Source organism: Podarcis bocagei, assembly GCF_964188305.1.
Source record: "Podarcis bocagei genome assembly, chromosome: 15".
NCBI classification, from domain to species: domain Eukaryota; kingdom Metazoa; phylum Chordata; class Lepidosauria; order Squamata; family Lacertidae; genus Podarcis; species Podarcis bocagei.
Genome location: NC_138141.1, coordinates 41,645,444 through 41,667,967, shown reverse-complemented (window position 1 = coordinate 41,667,967; position 22,524 = coordinate 41,645,444). Strand labels below are relative to the sequence as shown.

Sequence of the window (22,524 nt, the reverse complement as noted above, 5' to 3'; positions counted from 1 at the left end):
TGCTAATTTAGCATGAGAGGAGATTTCATATTGGAGCTTGTTGGATGAGTCTAATATAATGTCCATTCCATGTGCAAAAGGAGCTTTGGTTTTTTTCTAAGCAGTTGCCTGTAAATGCTTTTATAAAACCATTCCTAGTTTCAACAGTTATTGGAGGTTTCTTAACAAAAAATTAATGTTAGAGCCATTAAAAGACATTTATTGGTGGAGAAATTTGTTTTATGTACAGCAGCAGAACAGCACTTCAGTGGCTTTTCATTTTGTTGTTGTTGATAATAATAATAATAATAATAATAATAATAATAATAATAATAATAATAATAATAATAATAATAATAATAATAGAAGAATGGAATGCTTCCCTGAGTCTTCAGATGTTTCACATGGCATTCTTACTGATCCTTACAACAGCCCTGCTAGGTAGGTCACACTGCAGATGAAGAGTTGGAGATAAGAGTCGTTGGGAAGCCTGTAGCCTTCCAGATGGTGTTGGCTGTTAACTCCCATCAGCCTCAGCCAGCATGGTCAGTGGTTGAGGATGCTGGGAGTTGCAGTCCAACTCCTGAAGATCTGCAGCCTCCCTTCATCCTAAGTCCACGTAGTAAATCCCTAACTGAGTTTCCCCGCCTCTGCTTTTGTAAAACTTGCCGACAACATCAAAGGAATTATTTGTTTGGCATTACTCAATGGCTTTACAGCCAATTCACTACTAATATATTTATTAGTACACGTAATATATTTATTTGTGCTTTTATCTTGTGTTTTTTTCTCTTGAACTGCCCCAGATCTTTTGATGAAGGGTGGTATGTAAATCCAATAAAGAAATAAATAAATTACCATCCATCCCACCTTTCTCCCAAGGCGCTCGGGGCATTGTATACAGTCTTTTCCTCCTGTCCAGCTTAATAAGTAGTCAGTCAGTTTGTCCATTTATATACCACTTAATTTGGACTTCCAGTTTAGGCACGTCTGAATGACATGTGATCAGCACGTCATAAAGAGATAATATAAAAGGGCAGAGTGGGCTTAGGTGTGCTCTGCCGACGTGTGTTGGGGTCCAGAATGGAGCCCCCCGTGCAAAACGAAGATTGCCTGTACAGGTAACTCAGCAATATAACAAACGTAAAGATAAAGGGACCCCTGACCATAAGGTCCAGTTGTGGCCAACTCAATTCCATGGCATCTCCAGGTAGGGCTGGGAGAGAGACTCCCTTCCTGAAATCCTGGAGAGCTGCCTCCAGTCAGTGGTAGGCAAGACTGACCCAAATGGACCAATTGGCTGACTTGCTACATGGCAGCTTCCTGGGTTCACGATTATATTTTTTATATTCTAGTACTACTTCTATCAGGTGTGTGTGTGTGTGTGTGCGTGCGCGCGCGCTGTCCTCTTATCAGGAAGTGTGGCTATGGTAAAGGGTAAAGGGGACCCCTGACCATTAGGTCCAGTCATGGCCGACTCTGGGGTTGCGGCGCTCATCTCGCTTTATTGGCCGAGGGAGCTCGCAGACAGCTTCCGGGTCATGTGGCCAGCATGACTAAGCCGCTTCTGGCTAACCAGAGCAGCGCACGGAAACGCCGTTTACCTTCCCGCCGGAGCGGTACCTATTTATCTAATTGCTTTCAAACTGCTAGGTTGGCAGGAGATAACAAAAATAAAGATTAGTTAAAACCACACAGTGGAAGAGAGAAAATGTGACTTGCCCAGTGAATTAGCTTCATGGCTGAATGAGGATTCGAACTGGGTCTATAAGCCTGGAACATTCAACTTCTTCACCTAGGGATTTAAGTCATCTAAACTAAGCATTTTTTTCTTTGCAGTCTCCGTGCAGACCCTCCTGGTTGTTCTGAGCCTGTATAGAACGAATCTTGTAAAGTTCTACAGGGTGAGCCAGGTAAATTGATGCTGATACGGCCTTCCCTTGATATATTTATTGTTTCCCCAATCACAAAATTTGTTTTATTCATATTATACTTTGTCATACCTCAAATGATAATTACCGGTAACTCTCAGTGTTTGGGAGAGGTGCTTTCTGAGATGTCAAAGTCTTTTTCAGTTAATAGTTCTGCTGCTTCACTGAGATTTGAACCCATAAATCCCTTGCCTCCTCTCTCCTTTTACACTGCAATTCTGTTCAGAAGTAAGCCCATTGATTTCAGTGGGGCTTGTACCCATCAGGTAAGTGTGTAAAAGACTGCAGCCTCAGGCACTAGAGCATGCCAACCCATCATAGTGAAATAGATTTGAAATTTTGACCTTTATTCCTCAAGAGTAAATTAAAATTACAGTAACATTACCTCTTTCTGATTATATTTCCTTTATTTTTTTAAATGTGTACTTTACTAAGCTTAGTATGCAAACTGTTACCAGCAAACTAGACCACAATAGCCAGGCCCAATTGCAAACAGATGGCTCTCTCTTGTTCTGACGGCCACATGTTGCCGTAGTGAAAGCTCTGCCCCCGCCCTGCTTCCCCAATCCAGTCAAAACATCATTTTTCAGAAGGAAATAACCTTGATAGTTCTGGACTGCCAAGTGAAAATTCTCTAGATGACTGCATGGAATTTATCAAGACTGCTAACCTAAAGAGCACTTAAATTTTCCTGAAAGCTTTAGTATGATACTTGTTTAAGTTGTTCTTGAAGAAAAGGTAGATCTTCAGAGAGAAAACCGACCCCACCTGCACAGGTGTGGACAAGAGAGCACAAGACTCGCATGAGCCACAGATTAATCATGCAGACTTGCTCTCCTGAGCGCCCGCATTTGCAGGAATGAATAATAGACATTAAATGTCTGAGCCGTGTAACTCACGCTTGCATAAAGTCAGCTCTAAATGCAAACAAACTCTTAAAATCTGGATGTTTTATATTCTCAAGAAGAGAGCAAGAGAGTGACTTAGTCCAGGGTCACTCAGTAAGCTTCATGGCTGAACGAGGATTTGAATTTGGCTCTATGAAGCCTGGACAGTTCAACAGTTTCACCCAGGATTGCATGCTCTGACGTCTGCCACCAGCAAAAGGGACTTGGGACCATTGGAAGTCTGCACCCTTTCCTCCCATGACTAATTCAGGGCAAGTGAGAAACCCAGCGGGGCCCCATCCACCAGCCAGGGAAAGAGCAGACACAGAAGCCTGTATTTTCCCTCCCTGCCTGAAACAGTACTAGGTTCTAGGTGTCTGATGCTCTGGGACTGGGAGAACAATAGTATAGTCCCATCCATCAGCCAAAGAAATGACATTTTAAAAAATTGATGCACTCCGCTTTGGGAGACAGTGATTGTATGAAAAGCAGACAGGATAACAATATGTAAAATAAATACTGTAAATCAGGCTTCCTCAACCTCGGCCCTTCAGATGTTTTGAGACTACAATTCCCAGCATTTCTGACCATTGATCCTGCTAGCTAGGGATCATGGGAGTTAAACCCAATACATAACAGAAGCCTTCTGTAAATAATAGTGTTTGGTCTTAGAACTGGTTCTACCTATTCAGAATAATCTCACAGTGTAGGCCTACTGCAGCTGCTGCTGTTTGGAACCCCCGGAGAAATTACACAGATTTCTCTGGTACCTCAAACTCCTCAGGTCGGTTGGTTTTGCTGAAGCTGGAACTTCCCACATTTGCTTCGAAATGGCATTTTTGGATTAATTTGGTGGGAACTCTCATAGGAGCAGCATCACTTTGGACCCACAGGGGCATGTTTACGTGTCTGAACCATTATTAATTCAATTTATTTTTATTGGATCTGTGCACCCCTCACATCAGATTCACAAGGCGACTTATGAAAATGTAACAGAATCGCAAGTACAAAAACTGACAAGCGTAGTCGCGTCCCAAAAACGTTAAATAACCAACTCCTCTGTGATATAAATTAAAGAAAAATTCCTCATGCCACAGAAAGAAAATCAGCAACCCCAATACAACGGCCGTTAAGAAAAGACCAGCTAGGGAGAAGTGGATGTTTGTTGTAAAACCCTAAATGAACTTGTGGTACTGTTAAAACTATTGAAGGGGGTAGGGAAGAAATATTTTTTTAGTGGCTCCAAAAAGATTGTACAGAGGGCAGGCAGGTGAGCTTCCTCAGGGGGAATATTCCCCATGGAGGGGCTACCACTCCTGTAAGCTAACAGCGGAGGGAGCACTCTGAGAAGGGCCTCTGCGGAAGATCTTAGTCATGGGGAGGTTATCTGCAAACAGAAACCATGTGCTTTACTGCAGCAAGGGTAGATTTTGCAAAGCCCTTGGTAGAGTTGCAGTGCCATTAAGTGGCCCGTGGCCCCTCTAGCCCAGGATCCTGCTGTAACAGCAGCCAACCATATTGTTTATTTGTTAAATTTATATCCCACAACTTCCTTCAAAGGAGCCCAAGGCGGCAAACATGCCAGTACTGAACCAGTACAGTTAAAAAGATGTCATAGATAACCATATGAAGCCCACAAGCAGGACCTGAGCATAGGAATAATGAATAGCACACTAAAAGGAGATTATTAGTAAGATCTTACCAGCCACTCTGAGCGGCTCTCAACAGAATGTGAAAAGCATGATAAAAGATCAAACATCACAAATTTCCCTAAACAGGGCTGCCTTCAGATGTCTTCTAAAAGTCAGATAGTTGTTTATTTCCTTGACATCGGATGGGAGGGCGTTCCCCAGGGCAGGCGCCACTACCAAGAAGGCCCTCTGCCTGGTTCCCTGTAACCTCACTTCTCGCAGGGAGGGAACCACCAGAAGGAGCTGGACCTCAGTGTCCAGACTGATCGATGGAGGTGGAGACGCTCCTTCAGCACCTTCCTCCTGCACTTTCCAGAAACTGGTGTTCAGAGGCATACTGCCTCTAGCAGTGAAGAGTATCAGCAGTCATTGATACTCCCTGAGTTTGTCTGATCCTCTTTTGAAGCCTCTCGTGGGAGTGATTTCTCTTCCAAAATTTCCAGTGTCCGTTTTGTCTACTGGACGACTCAGTAGCCGGACTGCCAGCTGACAATTGTGAAGCATACATATCGACAAAATGATGATTGCAGCAGCATATCTGGTGCGTAGGCAACCTTTGCATTGTAACCCCGCCGTGTTTATGGCACATATCTGGTTAGAGCAACACACACGCCCCCCTCCCCAACCTCTGCCCGTTTCACTTTTAGCTTGTCATTGGACAAAACCCATACCTTGGCAAATGCATTTAACCTCAACTTTAAACACTCTCTTCACAACATTTTAACACTGATTGCACCTTGGGGGTTTAGCTCAGCAGGCTTCATGTGGATTAGTAATAGCACATGCAAAGTGAACTGACAGTAAAACTTTCACTTGCATTTGGCTGGGCCCCGTGTAAACGCGATCCTGATGAAGTGTGACTAAATCCCCAGCTAAAAACTTTGCCTCCTTTTGCTTGTTTGGAAAGGGCTATTATGTAATGGTATTGAGTGCCCTGCGAATAACTGAGATCTTTCCCTCTCACTAAGGGATTGTATATGCCGATGTATATGTGCGTTCTTGTAATTCAAGATACGTAGTCTATTAAAATGGCACAGAATGTTATCACTGAAACCTAATGGAAAGAAAAGTGTTTGGTTTTCGCTACCCCTGCAACTTCAGGAATTGTGCGCCTTTGAAAAATCTGAATATAATTCTTCTGATTCTCATGCTTCAACCCCCAGTTGGGAATTGCTGCTCCCAGCTCTCTCTAGGGTGTTTTATTATTAAATGATTCTCACCCTATAAATCTCATGTTGAGTGAAATCCTTAAGGTTTTTTGCCATTTCCCTAAATTGAGTATCTCCTATTGCACTGGAACAAACTTTTTTTCCCTTCAGCTTTACACATTTTAGTTTTCTCTGCATAAACAATCTGGTCAAGTATATTGTGAATTGTATGGTGAGAAGGTGGATCAATTTCCCTAACACTGTGGCTTACCAACTTTGAATTTTGCACACATGCTGAATGCATGCAGCTATATTTGTTTATTCATATTTATATTCTTCCATCTACAAATTACTTCCTATGGAAATTCTTGAAGTCACAGAACAATAAAAACGTATATAAAATAATTTCATGGAACCACTTCCTAGTCCTCAAGAACACCGGTACCAAAAGATTTGGGTTCAGGCCAAAAAACAACATTATAGTATGTGTCTGTGAAGTTTTAGGTCTACTCATGTGAAAGGGGTCTACTCATAAGTAAGCAATCTCTGAAGCTGTCTTACTACCTGCAGCTGTGTGGTTCAGGAGGCCAGAGCATATAATGTCTCCCTCTTGAGCCTTCCAGTAGCTGGGGTAAAACACAATTCACTTGTTCTGTAGATCTTTGTTCCTGATCCTAGTGTTCCCTCCTAGGCTGTTTCCTGGCAATTGCTTCTGGATCGTGTTTGGACCTAGACTGACTTCATTGCTCCAGCACTGCCCTGCCTGTGCCGGTGAGTACTTTGATGAGAGCCTTAGACCTTCTGAAACAGGGACCCTAGCCTATACAGGAGCGTGACAATCACAATATACAGCAAGGTGTGAAATTTGAAGCATAGCTGGGTTTGGGTTTGGATGTTGTTTTGGTAAGTGCAAATGATGCTGGTTTTAATTAAAACGTGAACTGAACCAAATCTCTCCCCCATTTCTTTTTTGTAGTCCAGTAGCATCTGGAGACCCACAGTAAGGGGTATGATGAGAGGAAAAGAATATTAAACCAGTTTAAGTTTTGAAGTGTAGATATTCGTACACCTTCACTCACTCAGCTTCCAATTATTGTTATTCTTCCTAATGAGATTGTGTGCTGGCACTTCCTTAACACCAATCTTATATTTGCTACACATGGAAGCTAATTGCCATGCTAGCTGAGGGCCCATTAGAATGGTAGACCCCAATTCCTCAAATAGAGGAATTAGTTCTTGGCTAATTCCAGTATGATCGTGCCTGATGAACACCACATGGGATAAAGGTTTAGACTAGAACTTTATTGTCTACAACTTCCCAAATATTCTGATGATGTTCTTGGCTCAAAAAAAAAATCAAAATACATTTAAAGATGCATATTTTGAGAGAGAGTGCAGTGCTTTTGTTTTTCAAAGGCACATATTTCAAAATAATCTCAGATCAAGACAGAAATGGAATAGAATGGGCTTAACGGTGAAACTTGTAAGATGACCCAGACGGGAAATGGGTTGATTCCTCATCCAAGTCTTCCTCCTTCTCTTCTGCCTGTTATCTCTTCATATATTGCCTTTCTTTTTGCCAAGAGAGCTGTTAAGTCAGCTTTGCAGTTCCCTAGTGGTCCCACAAAAGGCTTTTTGATTTCCCACTGGGCCTTTGTTACCAAATGAGGGTAACCAAATGCCCAAGCTATCACCCACCCCTCTGACTGGTATTGGGCTCAGCTGCTCTGATGTAACAACCTGTGATGCCACAGTGAGCCTACATATAGCTAGCAGCAAAAACTTTCCTGAGCTTCAAGGGCAGGTTCCTCTTCTAAATCAGGGGGTGGGGAATCTGGTGTCCCCCAAATGCTGTTGGGACTCCCATCAGTTCCAGCCAGCATGGCCAACAGTCGGGAATGATGGGAGGTGGAGTCCAAGGCATCTGGTGGTTACCAGGGCAGTGAAAGTTGCCCTGTAGCAATCTCTTTTCTCCAAGAGCTGCATACACTCAGCTGTGTCCCCGTAACTCCTAGAAACTCTTTTACAGACTCGTCTTGGAAGTACTTTGCGTAACTCTTCCCACTAGCTTATTGGCATGTGCTTCCGTTCCATATGGCTGCAAGGGTTTGGCCCGGGGGGTCTAGTATTGATAAAAGGATTTTCTGGCTAGTTTATTTCTCACATATCCCCTTTAATATCCATCTTGGATGTAAGAGGTTTATAGAGAAGGAAGAAAATAAATCCATCAGGACGGTATAATAAAAATAATAACTATACTACGGATTGTAAAAATTTTGTTAGCATACCAAAGTTGTCTGCTCCTCGGTTTTATTTTATTTTTTTATTCTACCACATATTCCTATTAACTGTGTTTTATGCCGGGTAGTCTGATGTGAATTGGATATTAATTTGCCTCCTGTGCTTTGGAGGAGAATGTAGTTTAATATAGTTACTCTCCATGGTTAAAGTTGCTCTCTAAAATGCTCACTCACCTCTAGAATGAACCCTATTTGGCTGGAACGGGTCTATTATGATTATTATTTTAAAATTCATATATTCCCCTTGTACTTGTTGGTGACTTGTTAAGCAGATTCCTATTTTTATTCGTAAACTGCCTTGATTGCCTGTGTCCAGATAAATAAGCTAAAGAGCGGAAGCTTTTAGTCTCCACCAGGACAAGGGAGGGATGGAGAGACCTAGCTCAGTGGCAGGGAATCTCCTTGGAATGCAGAAGGTCTCAGATTCAATCCCTGGGAGGGATGGGAACGCTCCCTCTGTGAAGCTATGGAGAGCCACTGGTCATCAGTGCAGGCAGTAGCGAGCGAGATGGACCAATGGCCTTACTTGGGATGAGGCAGCTTCCTGTGTGAACAGAAAGTTCGCTCTTATAGCAGGAAACCGTCGTTTCCTGTTACATCTGCACCAAGCTAACCTGAGCAGAAGATTAAATAAAAAATGAAACCCAAACGAAAACAGCAATAAAAAGAGCATCATTTTAAAACTTAACTACACGTCCCCATGGGATCAAAACTCAATATTGTGGCTTTGTTTAAACTATGGTCGGGAGGTGGGTGGGGAATAGCCAGGTTCAAACCATTGTTTTTAGTTTGTTATGTTAGGTTGTACGCCTTGCTTTTGCTTCTCATTTTATGTTTACTTTTATTGTATCTTGCTACTTCATTAGCCACTCTGGGAACATAAGTTTATATCCAAGATATTTGATATACATTATGTAAATAAATCTAACTGCATTCGTTTGCAGAAAGGACTGGTGGTTGGAGGGAAATGGCCACACAATTTCACATAGATTGCTCTGTTGTGTCTTTTTGAGGCTATCTAGAAACACTCCATAATTTAGAAATCATACTAATTCGAAGAAAACTTTTAAATATTGAGACATTGAACATGTATTTTGGGGGAGGGGGAGGGGGGCGGAGACACACAGGATCTGACTTGCTGAGTTTCCTCCCCCGGCTGCTGCCAACCCTTTATGTACATGCTTTAATGTGTTGTTTAAAGGTAATCCTTCCATTGTTTCCTTTGCCCTTTTGGTGTGTTTTGTTTGGTGTGACTACTGTATATTTTCATTGATGCAACACTTCATGTCTCGCTGAAAGAGATCATGGCTAAACACTTTTAATCCAACAAAATACAACATCGTTGGCTCTGAACTGCTATTGATCTCTTCTTTTTGAAGAAAGCCCTCCCCTCCTTTCCCTTCCTTGTGTCCTTAAGTGCTGTGAAAATACGGAGGAAAAACTGGTAATTGTTAGTAACAGGATCTGGCGGCATTAGAACTTGTATGTCATTCATCTTCAGAGGATTAGAGCAGGTATGAGCTCACAGGCTAAAAGACAGTACACGATAAGATAGATATTTTTAAAAGGAGCCCAAACGTGATTATTGATAGGATTCACAATAGGAGATTTAAGTATTTTAGTGCTAACAACAAGAGTCGGGGAGGCACATACACCACCCTGGGAGAGGCTGGTTGCCTTGTCAAAGAGCGTCCTAGTTCAAATGAAGAGCAAAGCTTGAGATCAAATACCTCTCCAGCTATGGCTTAGCGCAGGTGTTTACTTTCATCAGCCTCTTTGACTAAGGTCACAATGAATGATGTGTTTGATTTTGTGTGTGTGTGTTAGAAAGGCATTGAGTGGGTAGGGAACACTGGCTGCTACCAAAGAGCAAGGTTAATGCTTAACCAAACTGGAGATGACATCTGTCTTTCATGCAAAGATGAGTCACCGCTAAGTTGCTCTTAAGCCAATAAAAGAGAGCAGTGTCTGCTGAAAAGCAAAGACATGTTCGGGCACCAAGGAGGGGAACTTGGAAGTGGTGAGCTAATTGCTGTGCAAAATTAGTGTTCAGAGCAGTCAGTCAGTTGACAGATGAGGACAAGAGAAAGCACGATGTGTTGCTTAGAGGAGAGGGAGGCAGTATTGACTCCTGTGTGTCGTATTGAGGCCGTGTGATCTATTAGACTTATCTGCACTTTAGTTCAGAGGTGGGAAGCCTCAGGCCCGGTGACTGAATGCAGCCATCCAGACCTCTCTATCTGGCCCTCAGGGCTCTTCTCCAACCACGCCTATCACCCAAGCCACACTCTTCTCCAGCCCAGCCACACACCCTCCTCAAGTGTTTTTGCCTGGCTGGGATGTGTCTTTGAACTATGAGAATACCGCTTGCCTGCCTCGGTGGAGGGGTGGGAGTTGAGTAACCTCTGGCTTTTGTGTGGCTGGGAAAAGGTAAGTGTCACATCAATTGCCCCAGCCACTTTGGCCTCTGTCCCTGCCCATCCTTGGCAAGTGGCCCTCCTAAAGTTGCTTATGGGAGAATGCAGCCTACTGGCTGAAACATGTTCATTACCGCTGCCCTAGTTCACCAACAACCAGTGTAATCATCTTTGCTCTCAGTGTGGTGTAGTGGTTAAGAGCGGTAGGCTCGTAATCTGGGGAACCGGGTTCGCTTCCCTGCTCCTCCACCTGCAGCTGCTGGGTGACTTTGGGCTAGTCACACTTCTTTGAAGTCTCTCAGCCCCACTTACCTCACAGGGTGTTTGTTGTGGGGGAGGAAGGGAAAGGAAATTGTTAGCTGCTTTGCGACTCCTTTGGGTAGTGATAAAGCGGGATATCAAATCCAAACTCCTCTTCTTCTTCTTCTTTACATGGGACCTAGCTAAGCTGCCTCCAACATGGCTAGGTTCATGCAGAGAGAGTCCCTTGAAGTCTGTTACACATATTGGGCGTTGGCATCGCCTGACCATGTCACCATTACATGAGCTGCCTCTGAGCTAGCCAGTTGCATGTGAAAGTGCACCCTATCTCCAATATTTCCACAGTTTTCATAGCACCCTTGGTCTAATTTTCCCAAAAGCCACCCAGAATCTGGCATCAACTTTGATACAGCCACTTTGCCAAAAGCTAGGAGACAGAATATCATATGCTTTCCCCCTGGACTGATAGAAAAGAATCAACCCCAGATTACTCAACTCCCCACTCCCCAATTTCCTAGTAAATGAAAGGAGTGTTGCCAATTCTTCGATGACCTTGACAATATTTCATTCCCAGTTTTCCAGTTGGAAACCATTCTGGGTTTTGTTTGGTCTCAATATAGGGGCATGGCCTGCATGCAAGCAAAATGGTGGCTTATATCCAATTCTCCCAAAGCCTTGGGGCTATAAGTGAGCCAGGAGCTAACTAAACAGTGTGGAGATTGCTCCTAGAAAGAGCTGACTGTAGGTAACACAGCAGAAAGTGGACTGGAGGAGAGCTAAAATTCATTGAGTCAGTACTAACCAAGAGTGGAGCCTGGCCCTGACAGAACTGTCAGATGAGGAGAGTGATGCGCAAATATGGTGTGCGGCAGCAATAAATCAGACAAGAGCGGGAAATTGACTAGCATTTTGACAGAGCCAGATGAAACTGATACATAAGTCTAGAAGCTCCATAAAGCCCTTATCAATTTTTAAAGGCCATTTTGGAATCACTTTGCATCTTTGCTCATGGAAATGTAATGGGGGTGGTGACATCGACAAGGGCCAAATAACTCGCTGGATAGAAGTCATTGCCCTTTACAGAGTCCAACATCATGGGCCAGACTGGCTGACCTTGTTGAAACATGCAGTTTTCTAGATGTATGGAAAGACTTAGAGTATTGAATATCGGGCCTTGACTTGAAACTGAACTGCAGAAGTGATCTAGATGTCTGTAATTGACTACCTTATTCCAGTTCAGACTATCCATCCATCTAGCCCAGTTTTGTCTATTCTAACTGGCAATGGCTGTCTGGTCTCTGGCAGAGAATCTTCCCCATCACCTTTAACTGAAAGGCACCAGGGATTGAATTCAGGACCTTGTACATGGAAAGCATGTTCTCTGCCCTTCTGATGGAAGAGGTGGGTGGTGTTGAAACGGACGTGGAAAATAATTGAGCGAGATCTGCGGAAGGCTTGTTTTATGTATTGGAGTGTCAGCACGAAAAAATGTGCAGATGTGATCTGCTAGTGCACAAGCCGGGTTAAGTACATTAGATTTGCTTATGCAGGACAAAACGTTATGGCTCATGCATAATATAGCGCCTTTCTCTGGCTCTTTACTCCATAAGAGTCAATCCTTCTTTTCTTTTTTATCACTCCACTGCATTACAGGCTGAAGGAATAATAGCTAGCGACGATTGCTTCCAGACTTTTATTTTTACACTTTCAAGGACTGGGGGTGGAGAGGGTTGAATAAAGCTGACCTTTGTATTCATTTGACGATGTTAAGCCAAAAAAGTTCCCTGTGAATGCTTCTAAGCTGCAAGGCTATCTTCCTGCTCTCACCTCCTGTTATTAACTCAGCTATGTTTCTATCCCAGCCACCACCATCCAGATTATTATTAAAATCATTCATTCACTGCCTTTGAACCAGAAGCTACTAAGACAATGTAATACATATTAAGACAATCCCCTAAAACATTAAACACCAAAAATTAATATAATTGTTTATATACTGCCATCAAACCAGAAGTTATCAAGGTAGCATACAACATAAAATAATCCATTAGAACACATATTAAACGCCATTAGAGGATAAAAAGTGCATCTACCATATCTAATGAACAATATACTTCTAAGAGAAGTGGACCAATAGTCTGACAGTGTAAAGCAGGAATATGGGAAACTGCTACATTAATAAATAAATTCTAAGTATTGAACCTAGGGCCACCAATGCAAAGCAAGTGCTCTACCACTGAGCTATAGTCCTTTCCTGGTAGTCCAGGTGATATTCGTGGCTGAACAGGGATCTGGTGATCCCAGACCAAACACCCTGTTCTAGCATGGCAGCCTTACATGTGTGTTTTACAAGCATATGATAAAACCGTATGTAGCCTTCTCTGCATCTAGCATTTGGGGCTTTGCAAAGCGTATAGGCGTTCTTCTTTGGGGCTGCTGTCTTTTCAGGACTCGGTAATTTATGGGGAAAGTAGACGAGGACAGAAGGGCATGCCAAAAGAAACCATGAAGGAATCAAGAGATGGGTGTTTGCTAATAGTTCCGCAACAACATTTAACGAGATTCACACGTCTCTTGGAAAAGAGGCAGGAATTCAAACGATGGAAAATTGCAAAATCAATACAAACAGCTGTAAAACTGAATGCCAGAGGAGGGAGAAAGAACAGCAGATTAAGGGCGGGGGGGGGATATCTCTGGTTGCCATTTGAGAACTAGTCTAGTCTAATGTTGTTGCACTGCCCGGAGGCAAGGGCAGTACACTATAACCCCGTCTTACATGTTGACATGCCAGCTCTAAAGAACATCAAGGCAGTAAAAATTGTATGTAAAGAAATGTGGGCCATGGGTCCCAGTTAGTTATTGTCCAAGATTTATGATGATGCTGATGGTGAATGACTTGTGATCATTGTAAACAGGTGCCATATGGATTCCTATTGATTGACAGCAGAAATCCAAGCCATGTCAATCAGATTGCACTTAATTCTTGGGGTTTTAAAAAGTATTTCTAAAATGTCATTAAGATTGTAAGTTTGGAAGTTTCACAAGATGGCTGAGGACAGTAGTGGATAGGGGGCCAAGTAAGCTTTTGGTGTGGTTTACAGGTTCAATACCAGGAAGGGGAGTTTAGGGCAGAGAAAAGGAGTAAAGCATTCACATATAATGCTGGTCACTCAGAAAAGGAGGCTTAATTTAAGCAATCGCTAATCACTATCATGGGCCCAATTTTGCAGTGGGTGGGTGTGTTTATGTTGCCACCTGTTGTATTATTTTTAAAGGCTGCATCTTTCCATATGGTTCCTTTAAATACATATGTGCTGCTCTTGAGTAGCTGAGCTGATCTGCAGCCATAGTAATCCTGCAGGATGATACATATATGTGAGATGTTATTTTAGATACTAGAATTGGTTGCAATCACTGTAATCCTACAGGTACATCTGATTATAGAATAAAATAAAATGGGATGTGTTGTGTTGTGTGAAAATAGAACTCGGGTGAACCATGAATACCTGGGGTGAGGAAGCCTATGGTCCTTCAGATATTTGTTGGACTTCCACTCCCATCATCCTTGGCCCAACCAGTGATGAGAGTTGTAGTTTTTCAACAGCACCTGGAAGGCCACAAGTTCTCCATTCTAGCTGAATATTGCCTCCTTCCCCTTTTCAACCTTTTAATAAATCATTTAAAATTATGCATTTAGGAACAAGTTGCTGCCATCCTGGCCATGATTATCAGGGAGCAAATCCCATTGGACACACTAGGACTTACTTCCAGGTAAACTTGCCTAGGCTCATGCTGTCAAGCAAGTAGAAGGGGGATGCCGTTGCATTTTAACTGAAGCAGATTTTACGCTAAATATTGCTTGTTAAGGCTTCCAGAGTTGGGTTTTGATCCACTTCTACCGTACAACCTCCTGACCTGTTTTCAGGGCGAATCTGGATGTTTAATTTGGATTTATTAAACGTAAACTGTAAAATGTTTACATTGTACTCCTTTGATTTCATTCTCCCCCCCCCCCCTTTATCACTGCTGTATGCAAACTCACTACCAAACAGCAGCCGCTTAAACTGTTGACAGTTGGCCTGTTGGAGGATCCCCCCCCCCACAACCCCCTGATATAAATCTCGGTCCTACCATCTTGAGAGCTTCAGCTGGCAACCTTTTCTGTTTGTTTTAAAGCACAGGGATAAAATAAGAGTATTTTCTGCAACGCTGAAAGATGAGTGAGGGGTTGGGAAGAGTTCATTCAAAGCCTTGTGAATATTTGTTCCGAATTTTGCAAGTCATTTCAGATAATGTGTCTTTTGACTTGGAAAACAAAAGGGGATCAAGAAAACAACATGCCTAGAGAATAGAAAAGGTTTATTCTAGACAATCAGCCCATGTGCTCTCCAACTTCGTTTTAGTTTTTATAGGAATAAGCTCTTGATCAAAGACTGAGAAAGGAGGGAAGGTGGTTATATAGATGCTTGATCCTTTTGAAAGAAATCTAATTCTGCACAACTTTCAAAACCTTGTTGAAATGGCCAAGAGTTTCAGCTGGGAGAAGTGTAGCCTTGCTGGCGTTCTCTTTACTAAAGCTGTCTGTGATTCCACTGTGTCAGTACTCCTTTAAAACAAATCTCTGTTTTACTCTCCATGTGAGCTAACTAGGGGCCATCAGATTGGTCACCGCCAGAAAGATGAGTGTACAACTAGATGGTAGAAAGGGGACCATAGTTCAATGGTACATAGTTCTATCCATGCAGAAGGTCCCAAAGTTCAATCCTGGATATCTCCAGATAAAAAGGGAATCAGGTAGCAGCTGGTGAGAGAGATTGCTGCCTGAGACCCTATAGCACTACGAGCCAGAGTAGCCAGAACTGGGCTAAATGGATAAATAGTCTCACCTGGTACAAGGCAGCCCATTGTCTTCCTCTCCCTTTCCATGGAGGCTACAGTGCGTGGAGAGAAGAGGATGAACCCTCTTCTCCTCTTCCATGATCCCACCCACCAGAACTTTGCAGCTGCTGTTAGCCCCAGAAGAAGGCTTCCATTTGCAAGCTTCTCTCCCAGGGCAAACAATACTGTTGTGGGATAAGGATTCTGGAGAATTCCAATGAAAACAGAAATAGGAATTGCTGGTGTTTTTAATCGTCCCACGTCCTGAACAGAACTCTATTAAGCAAATACAGTTGGTATTCACTACTGCTGTTGCTTTCAGCCTGCAAATGGCACATAATTGATTTCATTTCTGTCCCCTCCCTTTCACATTTGCATTGTGTTTCCTTTGCACTGGAAGGAACAGGGTGGAATAACATGATGACAAAGTAATGAATTATGTGAATTACGTAAGTTATGTAATTTTGCCACAGCAGACAGCAAGGCGAATAATGTAGATTTTGGAGGAAGGCAAACCAAACAGATATTGTTGGGGTTGGGGGCTGCACCTGCTTCTAAAAATCTGGTTACTTCTACTTCTAAAAATGTGGTTACTAAAGACTTATTTAGCTTCCTATTCAGTTTGGCCGTCATCCACAGCCTGAGTGTCCAGTAATATTGAAATAGTAGCACCCAGTGATACTAACAGCGGGGTGAGCAGTTCAGTGTTAGACCAGAAGTGCCCAAATGGAATGCAGCGGAGCTCATTTTCTTTTTGCTGACAAGCTCATCTTGCCAGTGAGCACAACAAATCAAACAACGGCAGGATTTTTTTACACAACTGTAGGTGGCAGCAAAGCACTAATTTTCCTTCGTCTGATGGCTTTCATTGAATATTGGCTGGCAGTCCTTGGGCTGAAAAGAGGTCCCAGCCCCTTCTTTACAGGGATACGGTGAGGCTGGAACGCCTGCCTAAGCTCTTCAGAGGGAGGGTGGGATCCAAATGGGATAAACAAGTAAGCTTCATCTCCAAGGTTGGCAGAAGGAAGCTTAGAGCTGTCAGACTCCAAATCTGTTTTTCTGTGCTTAACAAGAGTTCCTGGCTTTGTTCTTCCATCCTAACGCTGAAATTATGGGGGGGGGGGGCAGTGATAACCAGTAGCTTCCAGATCAACAATCCCCTGGAACACTGAAAAAATTCAAATGTGCTTCTCCATGGTTTAAAAAAATATATATTCATTTGGAATAGAAGAGCCATGACTCAGTGGGCGAGAGCGTTTGTTTTGTGTAGGAAAAGTTCCAGATCCAATCCCTGGCATCTCTAGATAGAGCTGGGAATGAACTCTTGTCTGAAAGCCTGGAGAGCTGGTTCCAGTCAATAAAGATAAAATCAGGCTAAATTGACAATTGGTCTCAGAACCTAAGAAGAGCCCTGGTGGATTGGGCTGAAGGATCTGTTCCAGTATCCTGATCTCCTGTTGGCAAACCAGCTGCCTCTGAGAGGCCCGCAAGCAGGACCCCTGAGCACAGCACTCTGCTCTCCTGCAGTTTCTAGCAACAGCTAGTCAGAAGCATACTTCCTCTAACAATGGAGGCAGCCGATTGGGTGACCATCACTTCCCCTAGTAGGAACAAATTCCATAGTTGAACTATGTGCTACGTGAAGAAGTCTTTCCTTTAGTCTGTGCTGAATCTTCCAACACAGGACAGCCCCTTGGCTTCTAGTATTACGTGGGAAGGAGAAAAACTACTTGCACACACTTTCTCCATAAACTTATGCACCTCTGTCGTCATGACCACAGTTCATTTTGCCTTTCTTTTCTAAACGCAAAAGCCCCAAATGCTATAACCGTTCATCATAGTAGAGTTCTCCTGCCCTTCGATCATTTTGGTAGACGAGACCTCCGTTCGGAGCACTAGTTCAAAACTGGAACCGTGGTGAGCTCCCCGGATCACTTGCTAGGCTGGTACCAATTGCAAAAGATGACTGCAAGTGCCAACATTAGGAAATGGGTTTTTGATGCTGCCTTTTAGAAACAGATCCCAATGTGTTTATACACCGAAGTAGAAAAGAACTCTAAACCCAACATTTTACCCCCTTAAGTCCACTGTGTACTCTTTCTCTCTCCCATTGCTTCCGCTCAGTGTCCTTCAGAACTTTGATGCTGTTCTGTTCCCTCCTGGAGTTTTAATGGAATGTGTTTTTATCATTGTGTTGGAGCAGACTGACTGGGAACCCAGGTGTTGTTGCGGCTGTTGTTAAAAACACTGCATCTACCCCTTTGAAGACATTTTTAAGAGAACGAGCAACTATTGTGTTTTAATGGTGATGGATAAACCTTTTGTGTCTCCCCCCAAAGGCTGTTCATTCCTCCAAGCCATGGATGTTTTTTGAAGTAGCAAATACATTAGTGTTATGCATCCAGGTTGGTACTTTAGTTTTCTTTTTGGACACATGTTAAGATTGAAAAATCAGCAGCAAGGGAGATGCATGGCATGGAATGATACCCACCTGACACTATATTTTAACCATTGTGACTTTACCTTGCTCTAAGAGTAAAATCTGGGTTATCTTTAGGAGAAGCAGTGACCAAGTGAGAAAGCAGCCATGGTTGTTTTCTTAATTTGTCTTTCCTGTTTGCCAGGAAACTGAATGTGACCCTTTCCTCCTGGTCCCTGGGACTCATCCCAGGTTGGGATGGGTGAATATGTCAATTTTGGTTTCTCTCAGTTTCTGTTTTTCCAACCTTAAATTCCGCTTTTCACATTTCCACATCAGTTTGCATTTTAAAAAACATGTAATCAGGAAAATTCATTATTTGAGCATAATTTTTTTTCTAATATACACGTTTCTGCAAAGCAATTTCCCCCTTTTTTGCATGTTATCTTCACAAATATTTATATGTATGCTTTACCCTTTTGTGCACATTGTTTGGTTGACAAACTGCATTACAAAATTTGGATAAGTGCAAATTTCAAAGAATAGCCTGTGTTTAAGTTTACTTGTGGTTTTGGAAAATGTGGATTAGGTAAATTTGACTTTAAATGCAAACTGAATCAAATCTCCCTCCCATTCCTAACCCCAAGCCATACTCTGCCCTCGAGGCCTCACCACGGCTTCATAGCCTTCTCTGAGTGCTTTTGCCTTGCTGCAATTTGCCTTTGAACTGTTATAATGCCTCATTCTCACCTGGCTGTAGAGATGAGGGCGGTTATGTTGAACCCTCTGACTGTGTTGCTGGAACATAGAATACAGTACAAAGGTCCAAGTTGCCTCTGTGGCTCCACCTGCTCTTTGTCTCTGGCCCTGCCCATCACTGCCATGCATGTCCTCCCGAAAGGTTGCCTATGAGGAGATGTGTCCTGGAGCCTTAAAAAAACATTGTGTGCACCACTGCAATAAGGATGTATGACTTTATGCATGGTGGAGAGCGAGCACATAAGGGAGTACTAGCGTCCGTGCTCTCTCTCATATTTATAATACTGAGACTCAAGTTTATGCAATGAAACTGACTGGCAGGCAAAAGGAAAGCCTTTCTTCACAATACAGAGTATAATTAACTGATGGCATTCATTGTGATGTCCACTACTTTAATGGCGAGAGAAAGGAATTAGGCAAATTCATGGAGGAAGAAGAGGAGAAGCGGCTACCATCACAAAAGCTTATAACAGATTATTGGCCCATCTCTAACTCTATTGTCAATTCTCACTTGATGATTGCTCAGGCAAAGGCCTCTCAATCCATGTTCCTTGTAACTGTAGATGCCAGGGATTGAACTTGAGTCCAGGGCTGCTACCTGGGAACCTTAGATCACATTCACGTTGCCTTTAAATAACCCAATGCAGCAGTTTCTCTTGCTTGTTCTCCTCTCCTACCCAACCTTGTAGGGAAGGGCCATAGCTCAGTGGTAGAACATCTGCTTTGCATGCTGAAGGTCCCTGGTTCAGTCCTTGGGATCGCCATGTTAGGGATGGGGGAGAACCTTGTCTGAAATCTTGGGAGAGCTGCTGCCAGGCAGTGTAGACAGTACTGAGCTGGATGGGTCAGTGGAGCTGACTTGATGTCAGGTAGTTCCCTTCTTGTAAAATTTCAGACCTGCATGCCTCACAGTGGGGAAGGAAGGGGTTGACAAAGCCATGGGCAGAATAGGTCAGAGGAGCTGCCTTGCCTGATCGCATTGGGATGGGGAGAACCTGTGTCTCTAGAAATGTTTGGGTGCCAACTCCCATCAGCCGCAGCCACCATGGCCAATGGTGAGGGAAGGTGTGAGCAGTAATCCAACAATATCTAGAGGGACTCAGGTTTTTTAACCACCACTGGAATGTTAGAAGATTCAGGACAAACAAAAGAAAGTACTTCATATAGTGTATAGTTAAACTATGGGATTCATTCCCACAGGAGGCAGTGCACCAACTTGGCTGGCTTTAAAAGAGTTTTGGACAAATTTGTGAATGACAAGGCTGTCAGTGGCTGCTAGCCACAATGGCTATGTTCTTCTTCCACTATCAGAAACAGTATTCCTCTGACCACTAGCTGCTGGGAATCACAGGTGGTTGGAGTGGTATTATGCTTATATTCAGTTCATCTGGTCAGCCACTGTGAGAACAGGATGCTGGACTGGACGGGCCATTGGCCTGACCCAACAGGCTCAGAATATGTCCTTGCGTTCATTGCCATCTGTTGTCCGGTGTACCCGCCATTTGCTTTCCCTCTGGCCCCTGCGTTGCACACCACCCACATTCGTAGCGAGGGGAAGTTCAAAGCCAGCCGACTCGACGTCTTTCAAATGCTCCCGAATGATTCACCACAATCGCAGCGCACTTGGCACTGCTCACTTAATGTTGTTCTTCCATTGTCATCACTTCTGCTGAGCAACAAAAGCTTGATCCTCTCTTGGTAAATACCTTGCACATGAAAGGGGCTGCCTAATTTTCCTCCACACACAGTATAAAAGCTCCGTCTGGTATTAGCTCAGGCTTTAATGTGGGGAAGTCATGATGCATGAGAGAGTATTCAGTGGCTCGATCTTTGGGGCAACGCCCTTCGGCTGACACAAAAGTTGTAATGTTTTGGGAGCCGCTTTCATTCAGTCACCTGCTACGCTGAACTTTTCACAGGTTTTCGAGAACAGTGAGTTGCGGATAATAGACTTCGTATGTGCCCATCCAAAGAGGAGACATAAGATGTTCAAAAGCTACTAATGGTGCTGGTAGGAGGACAAAGGTACCTTTGTAAGCTGTTTCCTATAATGTGAAAGCAAAGCAAAGAATTGAATATAAACACTAATAGAAAAGATGTTTTGGCAGGTGTGCTAACATTGCTATTGAATACGGAGACCTCTCACCAGTATACAGAGAGTTTTGTCTTTCTAAAGGGGAAAGCTTTGTTCCCTATATTCCTGGTGGAGCCTCCCTTTAGGCTGGAGGCCAGAGAGATCTGGGGTTGCCAACATGCTGTCCTCCACATATTGTAGGACTCCCAACTTCTGTCAACCCTAGCTGGCGTGACCAATGTCAGGGGTCATGGAAGATGCAGTCTGACGACACGTGGTGCCCTTACCTTAGAAAGATAAGCTCCTTCTGCTGATCTGTGGCTCTCAGAAAATGTGTGTTTACTTTGTTTGCCATTTTGCTTTTTTTCATAAGTGCATTCTGCTTCCACGAAGCGTTAATATTTTGCAGAGTGACACTGAGATCCAGCGCCAAGGGCCTTCTGGCAGTTCCCTCATTACGAGAAGTAAGGTTACAGGGAACCAGACAGAGGGCCTTCTCGGTAGTGGCGCCCACCCTGTGGAACACCCTCCCTTCAGATGTGAAGGAAATAAGCAGCTATCCTATCTTTAAAAGACATCTGAAGGCAGCCCTGTTCAGGGAAGTTTTTAATATTTAACACTGTACTGTTTTTAACACTTGATTGGGAGCCACCCAGAGTGGCTGGGGAAACTCAGCCAGATGGGCGGGGTATAAATAATAAATTTATTATTATTATTATTATTATTATTATTATTATTATTATTATTTATTTATTTATTTATTTATTTATTTATTTATTTATTTATTTATTATTAGGTGTAGAGGTAACCAGGGTGGCTTGGATTCCCAGCCTCCAACAGCCAGTCCCCTGAGACACGAAAAGTCTGGCCTTTCAACAAACCAGGGTGTTTAGTCTCTCTAGATTATGGGCACACTCTAGGCCAGGGGTTACTATCCTGTGTCCCTCCAGATTTGTTGTTTTTTTTTAAATTCCAGCAGCAACCATCCCTGACCATTGACTGGGGCTGATGGGATTTCAGCAATCTTTGTAGGGCCACCAGCTCCCCACCCCTGCCCCACATTGCAGCTCCAGCCTGAATGCTGCCAGCTGACCCACAAGTTGGTTCGGCTGCACCAGGTCCTATAAAACTGTAAAATTCAAGGTGCCTCTTCACTCTAAACTGCTTGTACTCAGGAGAAGCTGCTAAAGCATGAGTAGGTATATCTTGTTGGTGAACTCCAGCTACCATCAGCCTCAGCCAGTGAGGTCCAGTGGTCAGGAATGATACCTGTTGCAGTCCGTCGTCATCAGGAGGGCCACGGGTTCCAAGTAGAGCATGCTCATCTTGGAGCTGGGTAGCTTCAGATTCTGGCTCAGGCCATGAATTGATAGATATGTGACCTCATTCATTTTTTAAATGTACCTTTAGCAGCCAGTCCTTGCAAAGCACCAGTGTATATAGTTCACAGAGATATGCCATCTGCCTTCACAGTGGATACAGGGAATCATAGTCAGGAAACTAGCCGTTCAGTCCATGTAGGGAACTGGTGACATGTCCACAGTACGGGGCAGAGAGCTACCTTGCCCAAACAAGGCAGTGAATTCATGGCAGGGCACTCTAGGAAAATGCTTTTGCACTCCTGGCCTGCTTGTGGGATTCCCATAGGCATCTTGTTAGCCATTGTGAGAATAGGATGTTGGACTCGATGAGACTTTGGTGAGATCAGCAGGGCTCTTGTGTGTTATGGTAGCACAGTTCCCAGACTGTGGTCCGCACTTCTGTTGAGTTATATGGAATT

General features: G+C 43.4%; 1 protein-coding gene across 11 annotated transcripts in view; it reads left to right on the top strand.

Moving 5' to 3' along the window:
- The window catches only part of BRIP1 (BRCA1 interacting DNA helicase 1), a 216,385-nt gene that overhangs the window by 132,834 nt on the left and 61,027 nt on the right, over positions 1-22,524 (top strand). For 5 of the 11 annotated variants that reach the window (XM_081171959.1, XM_081171960.1, XM_081171958.1 and 2 more), the window contains one exon: positions 6,328-6,407. In XM_081171959.1, the coding sequence (XP_081028085.1) occupies positions 6,328-6,374 (47 nt within the window). In that variant the 3' untranslated portion in view covers positions 6,375-6,407. Of the gene's footprint in view, positions 1-1,818; positions 1,893-6,327; positions 6,409-22,524 lie in introns of those variants that run through there. The other 6 variants (XM_081171964.1, XM_081171962.1, XR_014002468.1 and 3 more) reach the window with 5 other exon arrangements.